General features: G+C 42.7%; 2 protein-coding genes across 2 annotated transcripts; one reads left to right on the top strand and one right to left on the bottom strand.

The window, feature by feature from the left end:
• Window positions 1-457: 457 nt before the first annotated feature.
• On the top strand, window positions 458-4,028 carry ube2a (ubiquitin-conjugating enzyme E2A (RAD6 homolog)). Its single transcript, XM_030105245.1, has 6 exons — window positions 458-683; window positions 2,033-2,113; window positions 2,215-2,240; window positions 2,606-2,695; window positions 2,784-2,872; window positions 3,048-4,028. Exons 1-6 carry the CDS (start codon window positions 640-642, stop codon window positions 3,174-3,176), a joined length of 459 nt encoding a protein of 152 aa, XP_029961105.1. The 5' UTR covers window positions 458-639; the 3' UTR covers window positions 3,177-4,028.
• Window positions 4,029-5,548: 1,520 nt separating this feature from the next.
• Window positions 5,549-11,425, bottom strand: nkrf (NFKB repressing factor). Its single transcript, XM_030105232.1, has 3 exons — window positions 11,060-11,425; window positions 9,232-9,356; window positions 5,549-8,196 (listed from the first exon to the last, which is right to left on the bottom strand). The coding sequence occupies exons 2-3, from the start codon at window positions 9,320-9,322 to the stop codon at window positions 5,966-5,968; spliced, it is 2,322 nt and encodes a 773-aa protein (XP_029961092.1). The 5' UTR covers window positions 9,323-9,356; window positions 11,060-11,425; the 3' UTR covers window positions 5,549-5,965.
• Window positions 11,426-12,704: the final 1,279 nt, after the last annotated feature.

Raw genomic sequence — 12,704 nt, 5'->3', positions numbered from 1 at the left:
TGGTATAGTGTCGCTTACTTTTCAACTTTTGGGAGCTTGTCCCCATCTAGTGGTCCTTTAATGGTACTGTATATGTGGGCCACAGACAGTGTATGTATGTATCAGTCGTTGGTTACACCTGAAGTGATTATTGACATGTCAGCCATATTGATAAATTAAAAAATATTGAGCACGTTACAAAAGAGAGGGAAAGGGGTCCAACATAAACAAATCGTCTTTGAGTTCCAACAAACTAAATATGGGCGCAACATATGACGTAATTGTGACTGGAATAATCCAAGTGAAGGAGCGGGGCCCATATAAGTGATTTAAAAAAGTATCTGACTGTATTAGTGTAGTTGCTAAGTCATAAAATAGAAATAAAGTATACATACAAAGTTATTACATTCAAATGTACGTCTATTTTGCGTTGAGGTGGCTGCGCAGCCGCGTAGTTGGAGGCGGTCGCCGTTGATGTCCTCTCTGTGGTGTGATTGGTAGCGTCCGCAGACTCAGAAAGGCAGCCAAATATTTGACAAACTGGCAGCGATCGCTGGCTAGCAGGCTACGAGTTCAAAGATATTTCCTCCAGAAATCGTCCTCCCATATATTTTAGTTGTGTGCCTATATTCAGAGGATTTAGATTTTCGCGTACACAGGATGTCAACTCCAGCGAGACGGCGTTTAATGAGAGATTTTAAACGGTAAGCGAGAAGGAAAACAACAGAAGTGCCTGTAGCTAACATTAGCAACTGGAGGCTAGCGCTATAGCGTTAGCATTAGCAGCAATAAAACCCAAAACACCACGTTAATATAGTATTATTTTCCCTCACAAATATAAACACGTGTGGGCGATGACCGTGGTTTTGTCGTCTATGAGTGTCCCTACTGTTAGTATTGTATTATAAACAAGCGATTGATTGGTATTAAGTAACGATAATTGTTAGAACCAGGACGCTGACATCAGCGCTAGCAGCCGGCAATAGTAACGTTACAATGGTTAATTTATCACAATAATCCACTCAACACCCCCCGTTTTTGCGAATTGTAATTCTACGCAACACAGTCATGTCCCCTCGACCCGTTCCAGAATATATATTTCCCTCGTTTCGTTTTCTTTGGGGACGAAACTCTTAGCTTGTGATTGGGTATGTAGTTCAGGTCTGTGGCCAGATGGCCTGTCACTGCCAGATGAAACATTTGGCTAAGGTATACACAGTCCAAATACACACTGATCAGAGCTGTTCCTATCCCCGGGCCTTCATAGATCACTACCTAAGCCTGAGGATCAACAGCCATCTGCCATGCAGCCACTGAAAACCTGTAGACACTCAGGCCGGCCAGCAACAGCACATGCTTTCTGATCCCGGATCTAGTGTATGTTCCAGATGAAGGGTCACACACCTAATCTAAGATTCCCTTCATCACATTCCCTAGCAACACTGAGTAACCAATGAAGATGGACGTGTTTGAAATGAACCAGTAAAATAAGCAATGTTTACCTGATAGTAACAATATTAACAGCATAACAAGATGGAAACATGGAACAATCAGTTTTATCCACTGATGCAGTGATGGTTACAGTGTGAAACCTTTCATAAACAGTCCGATAGTACTGATATCTATCATATCCACACTATCATTTGTTTGAAAGTTGGATTTTCATGTCAGATTGTGTGGTGCGACTTTAAGTATGGCCTCATCTTCATCGTGTCATGCGATTGTGTAAACTGTTTTTCCAAGTAGCTGGCCTGTCTTTTTAAATGGTCTTTGTTGCCACTGTGCTGATGGCTGATGTGCCATTTTTTTCCCCACAGAGAACAGGAGAGTATTGATCTCTGAGTGCTGATGCTTTGCACACTTGATGTGGTCTTAATGAGCCTGCAGATCAAGCCAGAGTTCATTGTCATTTGATTCCAGTCCGGTTCATAAAATTGCATCACTCAAACCAAAGAAAAAATTCTAATTAGATTGAAGTGAATATTGTTTGTAACATGTTTATGCACTACATTATCCTGCCAAAACTAATACAAGAATGACCTTTTTGTGACAGGCTGCAAGAGGATCCTCCAGCTGGAGTTAGTGGGGCTCCTTCAGAAAATAATATCATGGTGTGGAACGCTGTCATTTTTGGGTAAGTAAAACTTAGATACGATAAAGCTTTAAATGTATAATTTTGTGTGTGTTAGTTTTTGGCACAGACATTAACATACCTGCTTGTTGCTTCTTTTCCAGACCGGAGGGAACACCTTTTGAAGATGGTACGTTAACTTGCAGGACCAATTGTTTTTCTTCCCAACACTGACAGAGATCTAGCAGTCTTTCACAATGGCTCTCGTATTGATTGTTGTTCATTACGAAACTGAGCAGGTCAGACGTTGTGCTGAGTTGTTTAACTCTATCTACCAGGCTACTCCACTCCTTCACTGATGTCTTCAACAGCTTTAAACCAAACGGAGCTGCTGTAATCCGTTTCCTGATTAATGATTAACTGGAACGCTCACTGTTTGGAAATTTGGGGATTTTTGTCTCCCATTTATATTTTCCACATGTCAATGAGTGAATTGTTGTCAACCTCAGGCTATGTTTTTATACTCACTATTTCCCCCCCCCCCCCCCCCCACAGGAACCTTCAAACTTACCATTGAATTCACAGAGGAATATCCTAATAAACCCCCAACAGTGCGATTTGTCTCCAAAATGTTTCATCCAAATGGTTTGTACTCGTAATTTAAAATGTAGATTTTAAGATTGTTTCAAGTTTTTGGGACTATTTAAGAAATATTGTTTATTTTGTGTTTCAGTGTATGCAGATGGCAGCATATGCTTAGATATACTTCAGAATCGTTGGAGTCCTACCTATGATGTCTCTTCAATCTTAACTTCAATACAGGTAAATAATATTCACTGAATCAAATTAAATGAAGAAAAACAAGGTTTTTTTTTTTTACCTCATCAAATCAGTAAACAAGTGTTTGATTGCTGTAATGAACATGTAGTGACTCAGATATGCCGTAAAACTTTATTGGAAATCTAACCCACTGACGTTCTCTGGTGTGTATTTAAAGTCTTTACTGGATGAGCCAAACCCAAACAGTCCAGCCAACAGCCAAGCAGCCCAGCTCTACCAGGAAAACAAACGGGAGTACGAGAAGAGGGTTTCCGCTATTGTTGAACAAAGCTGGCGTGACTGTTGACCCTTGTTGCCGTTGGGAGTATGAACAGTGTCCAGCTCAGAATCATGGCACCGCCGATCAAGAAAACATCTTTATCTCACAGAAATAAAAATGACACATCTGAGTAAAAAAAAAAAAAAGAAAAGAAAAAAAATCCTTCAGTATATTTGTCCCCTAACTGTTGCTAAGTTTGTATGCTGTTGTGTTGTGGCATTCACTCCTGCCGAATGCTATTGTTGGGCAATAGCGTCTGTTTGTTAAAAGTTAATGTACCTTGTTATATCTGGGTTACTTGCTAAATGCCCTCGACTCTTTTCTAAAAGGCAATAGCCAGTCTCTCAGCCGTCGCCTCTCCGCCCGTTTTAGTCACACACGAGGTAAACTGGTTAGGTGATGCGGTGACACTTAATTAGATGTGCTTTGCTGTGTGGTTTGCTGTGTAGGTGCCGGCACTTCATATTTACACACACACACACACACACACACAAAAATCAAAAAGCTGTTTGTGGGTGTTTCTCCTTCTGTTTCAGTGAGTTCACTCCTGGTTGGTTTTGTTTGTTTATGCCTATTGATGAAAGCCTTTCAGACGGATCAAAAAAAATTCTACCCGTGGCATGGACACCCACCCCTCTTTAACTACTCAACAGATGCCTTTCGGGAGGGACGTCAATCCGCTGTTTTTTTAATTCCATGCCTTTCTTTTTAAAGAAAAATAACAGTTGACATGTGAGTCCCTCTGCTACATACAAACAAGACGTTTTTGACCTTTTCCAGGCACTTAACCTGCAGAGTTTCATAATGCTGACATTTAAAGGCCGTGTGAGGACATTTCTATGCTATTTTACAATCTTGGAAATCAGCTGCCATTAAAAAGAAAAAGAAAAAAAGCTGGTTCCACTGATGAAGAGGATGGTGTCTGTTTTCAGATTGTCGAACTTTGCACTGGTAACCCATGTAACAAACTGTACATTTTCTTGTAAATAAAATAAATATACATCACTTTGTCTGTTGCTTTGTGAACGAAACCAACAACTAAAAAAAAAAAAGAAAGCTGAATCGGGTTGAGCCGGGTGATAGTTGCCAGTTTTTAATTTGCTATTACAGCTGTGAAAACAAGCAGACATTTTACTGTACTCACATGAACCAAACACATCTGACATGTAACAAAGATCACAACTTACACTTTTCCTATGTGAAGAGGTTCCTATCACAGATGCAGCTTGTACTTGCAGGATTAGCTCCAGGTGTTTTGAAACAGCAAATAACATTGCAGATATTGCTGAATTACAGGTAAATCACTACAGTGCGGTTGGTTATGAGCTCCTAGCTACAGTTTGATGTTAATGCCTTCCTAATCCCCGTCTTTGATGAGTTGACTTTCTTACAATGTCCACAAAAACAAGCGGTGAAAAAGCTGCATATTCTGCCAGGTTCCTTAAATAGTCACAGGGAATAAAAAGAGGGTTTCAATGGGATAAACCTCAGAAGTTGTGGAAGTTTGATTCTACCGCTCGGAAGAAGAAAAGACATTCAGTATCTTGTAAAGTCAGATTGCCTCTTGAATTATGAGTTGAAAATGCGTGGATTAAACCGTTATGAGAAAGTACGTCCTATATATGAATTACCAAGTTACATTAATATGAAAATAAGTCTTAATAGCTCTAAGTCACTGTTATGAGATAAAGTAATCATGTAGAAAGTTACTGTGGTTGGACAGCAAGGTAAATAAAAAGGTCAGATGCAATGGAAAATTTGTAGAACAAATATTAAGTTTGGAAAAAACAATCAAATATGAAATAGCCATGTTTATAGTATTCAATTAAAAAAAAAAAAAAATCTTCTCCAGCCTCAGTAATCCTGGCTTGTGTAAAGCTGGTATACAAAATAGATTAAATAACTTAAAATGTATATGATGGAATAAGAAAGGATGTGAAGTTATGAAGCATATAAATCCTGTTGTGTAGTTCTTCAGTCAAATTTGTTAAGTCTAAATCCCACCAAAAATCATCCATTTAGAAAACATTCTACCAGCCTGTTATTTCACATTTCCAACCGAGTCCATCTGTCCTTGGGTTTTATGTGTTATGGAGATGAAGTACTTCAAACTGAACATGTGTGAGCTGGCGTTCTCTGACCTTCAACACCACAGAGCTGTTAGTTTGGAAGGAATGTAGAAGTAAAAAAAATCATGAAATAAAGTCATTACTGTGAGCTTTGATATAAACTGTCACACCTGTGAAAAAGTAAGTCATGAATATGAAGTCAAAGTATGAAATAGATTTCTGCAACAGCGGGTCATAACAGCGAGTGACAGTACTGAGACTAAACTCGGAGATGCCACACTATCAAAAATTATAGGATTGACAGTCAAAATAATGAAATACTACTTCATAATGACTCAGTTTTTTTATTATGATACTGAATGGCTTCTTTTCAACCAAGTGGAGGAAACAGCTTCTTTACATCATCTCTTTTGAACTAAAAATGCTGGAGCATCATCGGAACACAAATGCCCGTTAGTATTCAGTCCAAAAGTGAAACAAATAAAAGGACGTGTGGAATGGCAGGAAACCAGAAACAACAGAAGACACACTGAACTGATCTCTCGCAGCTCCTGCTAAAGCTGAAGTCCACCTCGTAGCCGAGGAATGCAGAAACCACAAGTCATACCTGAAAGATTCTCATTTAATAACGTGAGCGGCAAATCACACGACTTGAACATCGTCGTTATGCCGGAGAATGATCTGCTTTGAAGTCCGAGCCAATGACTTTTCCCGGGTTTTTTGTTTTTTTCATAATCTGCATGCAAATTAGTGCGAGGCCTGAGGTTTCACCAGCTCGTATCGTCCCACCTGTCCCTCCTGTAAAAGCTGACCGATGAGCTGGTCTTTGTGGACCTTCCGGCTGACGACGAGGAAGCGCTGGCGGCCCTGCCCGTACGACTTGCTCCTCAGCCCGTACTTCTGGGATATCTGGTGAATCTGCTTGCGCTCGTCGTTCGTGAGGTCGGTGGAGAAGCGGAGGTCGTCCTGGCGATCGGAGGTGGCGTAGTTGCGGATGATCTCCTCGATGTCGCGCTTGCTGAGCTGGTTTCCAGTCTTTTCCGTGTCCATGCCCAGACCCTCCCGGGAGAACTGCTCCTTCACTCTGATTGGCTCCGCGATGCCCTCGCCGTCGCGGCCCAGGCCGCCTCCCTTCCAGCCCATCTTCCGCAGCAGCTGGTTTCCGATATTATCTTCTTTGATCTCCTGCCTCATGGCCTCCTCCCCGGAGCGAGCCAGGATCTGAGAGCGAGATATGGCGTCGGTGTGACCTTCCTTCCTGAGGTTGGATTTGACCACAGCCTGTGTCTGTCTTAAAGTGGCCAAGGCCTCCACTGCTGCGATGTGCTTCACTAATTTCTTTGGACCGATCCCTGCAGCGACGAACTGCCCCTCTAGGTAAACCTCACACCTCCAGCGCCGATCGGGCAGAAAGGTGAACTTGTAATCAGCGGTGACTTTGTTAAACTGAGCCGTGTCATTGATGATGCAGATGGCGTTGTCGGAGTTCTCCAGGATCACCAGCTCACTCAGATGCTTCCTTTTGCCGCCCTGCTGCCCAAAGCGTCCTCCGGAGTCGGACTGATTGTTTCCTCTATACTGGGACTGCTGCTGCTGCTGCTGCCGTTGAGCCTGATTCATGCGGAGTTTGGTCACGGCTTCTTGAGCCGCTGCGTGTTTGGAGCTCTTTTTGGTGCCGGTGGCCTGCGCCACCAGCTCGTCCTGCAGGAACACGCTGCAGAGCCACACGGCGTCGTTGGGGAGCTGGTCGAACTTGTAGTCTATCTTCATGCGATTGAAAGCCGCCGAGTTGTTCAGGATGCAGATGGCGTCGTGGGCGTTGTCCATGACCACGAACTCTGTCCAGTGCTTGCGCTTGTCGGGCTCGTACTGGCCCTTGGAGCTGGGGGTCGGTTTGTCCTCGGGGTTGCGCAGCGCGGGTAGAAACGCCGGCGTCGGGCTGTGCATCTGGCACACCACCATGTCGTTGACTATGGAGTGTCTGTATCTCCGCTGCACCACGCGGACCTCCACTGGCTTCAGGAAGAGTTTCACGGCCTGCTCGGAGGCCCGGTCCCTCGCTCCGTTTTTACTGCCCGAGTATCCAGTGGCGAGATACACTCCCTGACACCTCAGCTCACAGGCGTAACCGTCTGTTGGTACCTTTCTGTTCTTCGGTAGGTCAGCCGCAGGAATATCCTTCAGGTTGACGTAGATGTACTCGGGGTTGGTTTTGCAGGCCTGTATGCTGCGGCTCAACATGAAATTATAGTTCGGCGAGTCGCTCCCAGTCATCATCACAGGGTCCCTGAAGGCACCAGCCAGCGCAGACGCTACATTGGCAATCAGCCTCTGCTTCTCATCTAGCGTTGACTGAGGTATGGGCTGAGGCTGGGACGAGTACGCCAACTGGGACACGTTGGGACTGCTCCTGCCCGGGCTGTTGTAGACTCTGTTGAATGGCCTGCTGGACGACGGTCTGTCCTGATGGCCGTACCCCAGACCCTGACGCCCTGAATCCCAGCCTCCAGATCTGCTACCTGCCCCGTAACCATTATACTTGTGGGGCTGAGAGTAAGAGTCCGAGTTTCTGGAGGTGCTATGGGCTTCGTATTTAGCTGTGTAGTCCTGCTGTGTTTTTGCCATGAAGTTTGAAGATGAACCACGGGCCCCATACCCCAAGCCACTGGTGCTACCTGAAGAGAGCTCCCTGTCCCTGTCTCTGTGGGAACCCCAAGAGTCAGACGCGTACGACGGCACTCTGTCAAACGCAGGCCTCAAGGACGAGGAGCCCTGCATTCTGCTGGTGCTGCCGTAGGAGGAGTGTTCATAGTCCAGCTGTCTCCCACCGTAAGAATCCCCTCTCCTGCGATCCTTGTCGTTCTCCTTCTCGTCGGTTCCCGTCCCTCCGCTGCTTCCGCCACTGACAAAGTGCACAGGCTCAAATCGGGGTCTGGAACCAAATTTTGTCACCGGCATTTTCCTCATGGGCTCGTCTCCTGCAACACCACACAAGAATCAGATAAGTTTACAATAATTAGTTCTGAAATTGCAGAACTGCAGAATTTCAACATTTAATGAGGACTTCTGTTTGGTTATTTTTCAATAGTGATGCTAACTTGTGGTTTGTGCCCAAAAATACATCACTTAGCAAGTGTGGTAGTGAAAGAGAGATGCACTTTGGGTGATCAGGCATTTAAATAGTCAGTTTTTGCCTGCAACCTCAGCATATTTGTCAGTTGTATCCATTTAGTTCACTTCCTACAGGGGAACAATAATTCATAATTTACAATCATGAAACGCTACAGATGGCTGGGCTGGTTTGTATTCAGTTGGGTGGGTTTCATCTTGCGTTTGGGCTGAAAACTTTCAATCAGATCTGGCAACCCAGCAAAATGAGCATCTGTAGTGGGAATGAATAGAACTCAAGGTCGAGGAGGTCAAACAACACTTTTCCATCATTTGTTTTAAAACGACAATAGCATAACTGAATCTCTGTAACTTAGCACAGAGAGGAGCGGACAGACTGCTGCAACCTGAAACCCAGAATCACCTCCGGCTCATGTTGCTGCAGCCACTGTTTGACAGCAAGCGGCTGTAAACAAATACATCTATCAACGCCGATCAGTTTCAGCAAAATCCTACAAATTGTTTCTCCAAATATGATTATGTCACACTGAACCAGGCGGAACAGAATTGTGTGTACGCAGCTTCATGTGTGCTTAACAGCTGAGTCATTTTGCACTTATTTCTTTTTTTCTAAACTACATTAAAAGCAAGACTAATGCTGATGCTATATTACAAGAATGACAACATCTTTCTTAGAAGTTTTTCACGGTGTTACCACAACATTATCTGACACATTTAAATGCCAATATTTACGTGCATTCCATTCAGATTTTATAGAAACCAAAGTGAACATTAATTACTACATCACTATGATATAAAAATACCAACTGAGCTTTGTCAATGTGGACAACACTGAAAACATAAATTCAACTTCGGGGAGCACAAACAAATGAATCGAAACTCACTGCCATCAGAAGAAGTAGGTCTCTTTTTTGCTTCAAAACTAGGACTCGGGTCAAAGGAGGGCATTTCGCCAGTGTCGGTCCCTTCTGCCATCACCAGCGCCGTCCAAATCAAATCCAGGCCATACCTGTTATTGAGGCCAGAGTCAGTCATCAGACAAACAAATGTTATCCAGACAGGTGAGAAATCAGAGGGAAAACAAAGAAAGATGAGTGACTGTGAGGAAAAACTGATCCAAGTTCCTGAACTCTAGAGACTGAAACTTTTGCCCAAAGAAAGTTATTCTTTCCTAATGTTGAATGAAGGTGGGTGTGACACAGCACTGAAGTTTCAGTTAAGTGAATAAATTATTATTATTAATAACCACAAATTATTATTTCTCTTTATCTTGAATAATGGTGTGAAAATATTCCTAAAAAATATGTCCTACACGTACATATGAATACATGAATGTCATCAACCATCTTGCCATCTTGGGGACTTCCTCCACATTCTCTATTGACCATCACACAACTCTGCATGGGTTTGCAGTTATATGAATTAAAAGAAAGAAAAAAAAACTGCCAGTGGCCGTGCCCAAGCTGGAAAGCAACGGTTATCACTTGGCATCACTTCTCTTTAACTTGGCATTGAAATCCGCCCATGCATTTATTCATCACTTGCTCCTGTTTCATTCTAAATATGCAAATAGAAGATAGTCTTTGCCATTATTGACACTGAATTGTGTACATCAGTGATGATTAGACTGTAGTTATATTAAACTGTATCAACATAACTACAAACACTTGATTGCAATCACATTTTGATCACCTCCAGCTAAAAAATTAAAAAACACATCCTTAAACGACTCCAAAAAAATAATTTAGGTGTGACAAAATCTGTGGATGCCAAGGTATTGCATCAACTGCCTCTGCTGAAAATGTTTTCATGTGAAGCACATTATGTAAACCTCTTTATGAAATATGTCTCACAATAAGACTTTCACTTCATTTCAATAGGGCTACAAATGTTAACTCATTTATTATTATTAACATTGTCTTAATGGTTTTACCAACCAAAAACACTGAGAAGTGTTTTTCAAAGCCTCAGTGAAACACCCAAACATTACAACTGTTGATTAACCTTTCTGGTTTGCTGGGTACCTGCAGCACCTCAAGTTTATCTTACATCTGATGAGAAGGATGATTTATGGAATTTTCTTTTAGCCCACAACAATCAACCAGTCATTATAATGGGGGTATATTATTAAAAATGAATTATATTGTATTTACTTGTAGAAGCTACTTCTTGGTTTTGACATTCTGTATTTCATCTCCTGTTATGTGTTTTCATCAACTGAAAATGGAGCTCTGGCAGTGATTCATTCAATCTGAATCAACAGGAAAACGCACACAACATACAAAATAGTGGCCTGTTGAGATCAGGGGTGAAAGATGCTGATGTATGTGGCTAAAAGCAACCCTACACACTTGAATCTCACAGTATATCAGAGACAGTGGAGCTCTCTGAGGTGTTAGCCTTTCAGAACTGCGTGGAAGCACCAACGTGTGAAGTGGATGAGTGACAGCTCCGAGCTGTCTGCAGTATCCCCGCCTCCCAGCATCCTGCAGCGGCCCATACATCCAGCGTGAGCCTTGACGTGGACTGAATGAAACCCGCAGGTTTGATCCTGTGCGTGTGTGTGATGTTGTGAAGCAGCTGGACGTGGGAGCAGCAGTTCGCTCTGACACAGTGACGCAGTAGGCCGTCAGGATTCACCTCGCACCTGGTAAACATCACATTTTTCCGACATTTCACAGTGTTTGTGGTTAACTCTCCCGGGTGTTTTACCTTCAGGCGTAGCCCGTGGTCGGTGCCGTGTCTGTGCCCTTCAGCTGATCGGCTTCTTTTCACCAACACACGGCAGTTCTTATCGTGTTAGCCTCTCCGCGGCTAGCAATGCTAACGCAGCTCCACTCCAGCGGCGGCGACACTCCGCACGCAAACTTTATAAAGTTCACAGAGGCGCCGCGACACGGACCAGTCGGAGTCGCTCGGAGGGGACGGGTGTGGATGGGTGGTCTGAGCAAGCTGCGTGGACCCGTCTAGGAGCTACAGGCGCTCACTGGGGGAGCAGGATGCGTCCATTTTCTGCTCCGGACAGAAGAATCATGGCGTCTGTCGCCGCACGGACCCACAATGCATTGCGTGGCTCCTGCTGCTGTCAGCGGCTTGAGATGTAAACACGTGCGCTTAAAGTCCAATGTAGTCGTCTAGTTGTTAAGATTATTGTAGGGTTTTTTCTTGTTTTTGTAGCAGTAGTAGTATTTTTGTAGTAATTTAAGCTGTTTAACTTTTTTTTTGTCCTTTAGCCATTTTACTTCAATTCTGTTCTTGCCTTTCTAACACTTCTATTTTGTCACAATTTTAGCAGTTTTCGCTGTTGGTGTTCACAGGTGAAGGAAATTACTGTCATTGTTTAAAAAATATATAGCTGCTATAGCTACTTTGGTTTCCAAAAACATGCATTTCAGGTAATTGTTGGCCCCACTTGTTGTCATTCAATCATTCCTTTAATTAAAACAGCAGCTTTTGACACACAGTGGTGTAATGGACTAATTTCCCACTACCAAGGGAGATGCAGTAGGGTTTAATGCTCAAATAATAAAAAGGAGAGTTCTGAGTGGAAGGGATATTGTACAGGGCCTGTGTCCCAGCAGAGCTTTTTACCAAGAAACACCCCGAGAGCAATTCCCAAACTTTTTCAACCTAAGACCTAGGACAGAAATTTGAATGGACAGCTAATTTTCATGTTAAAAAAATGGTTTGAATTTGATCAACATATTCTTATATTTAGGAGTTCCACTCTGCTGCAACCCACTTTAAGTCTCGACCTATAGTTTGGCAGATGTTGATGTAGTGGTGAGCACTTTCTCCTCACCATGACAGACTTTCACAGGAATGGATTGTCAATATATTTCCAATTAAAAATCTTCTAGAGATTTAGACTTGTTGGATTTTCTTTACTCACATTTGAGCCCCATTTGTCAAAAATTTACATGAGTCTCAGTTCATCTTCTTTCTCTCCATGAACAAATTCCAGTATTACTCTCAGCATTCTGACTGTATTGTGACCATTTAGGCTTCATTCAAAACATTTTCAATTCAACTTTCTTAAAAAAAAAAACCCTGACTTGAGTCTCAATATTTTAACTTTAGTTTTACCGTTTGTCTTTCATACTATTTGTGTGCATTTTTATATATATTGAGCAACAATATTCAGAAAATATATACTTGGAATCCAATATAAAAGGCTTGTGTTTTATTCACACATTTATGTTCATCTGAGTCACAGCAGTTTTAAATTAAATGTCTTGAGAGAACAGTGTTGCTGGAACAGACTAGCAGGAAATATTAAGGGATTGATTTATGTATTTTCCATTCAACATGAAGCAGTTAACTTCAAGATCCCCCCCACCCACCCTCCACTTCTCAA

The sequence above is a fragment of the Salarias fasciatus genome, chromosome 2 (assembly GCF_902148845.1).
Source record: "Salarias fasciatus chromosome 2, fSalaFa1.1, whole genome shotgun sequence".
Taxonomy (NCBI): domain Eukaryota; kingdom Metazoa; phylum Chordata; class Actinopteri; order Blenniiformes; family Blenniidae; genus Salarias; species Salarias fasciatus.
Note: the sequence above shows the minus strand (reverse complement) of the source record. Positions and strands in the feature narration are given on the sequence as shown.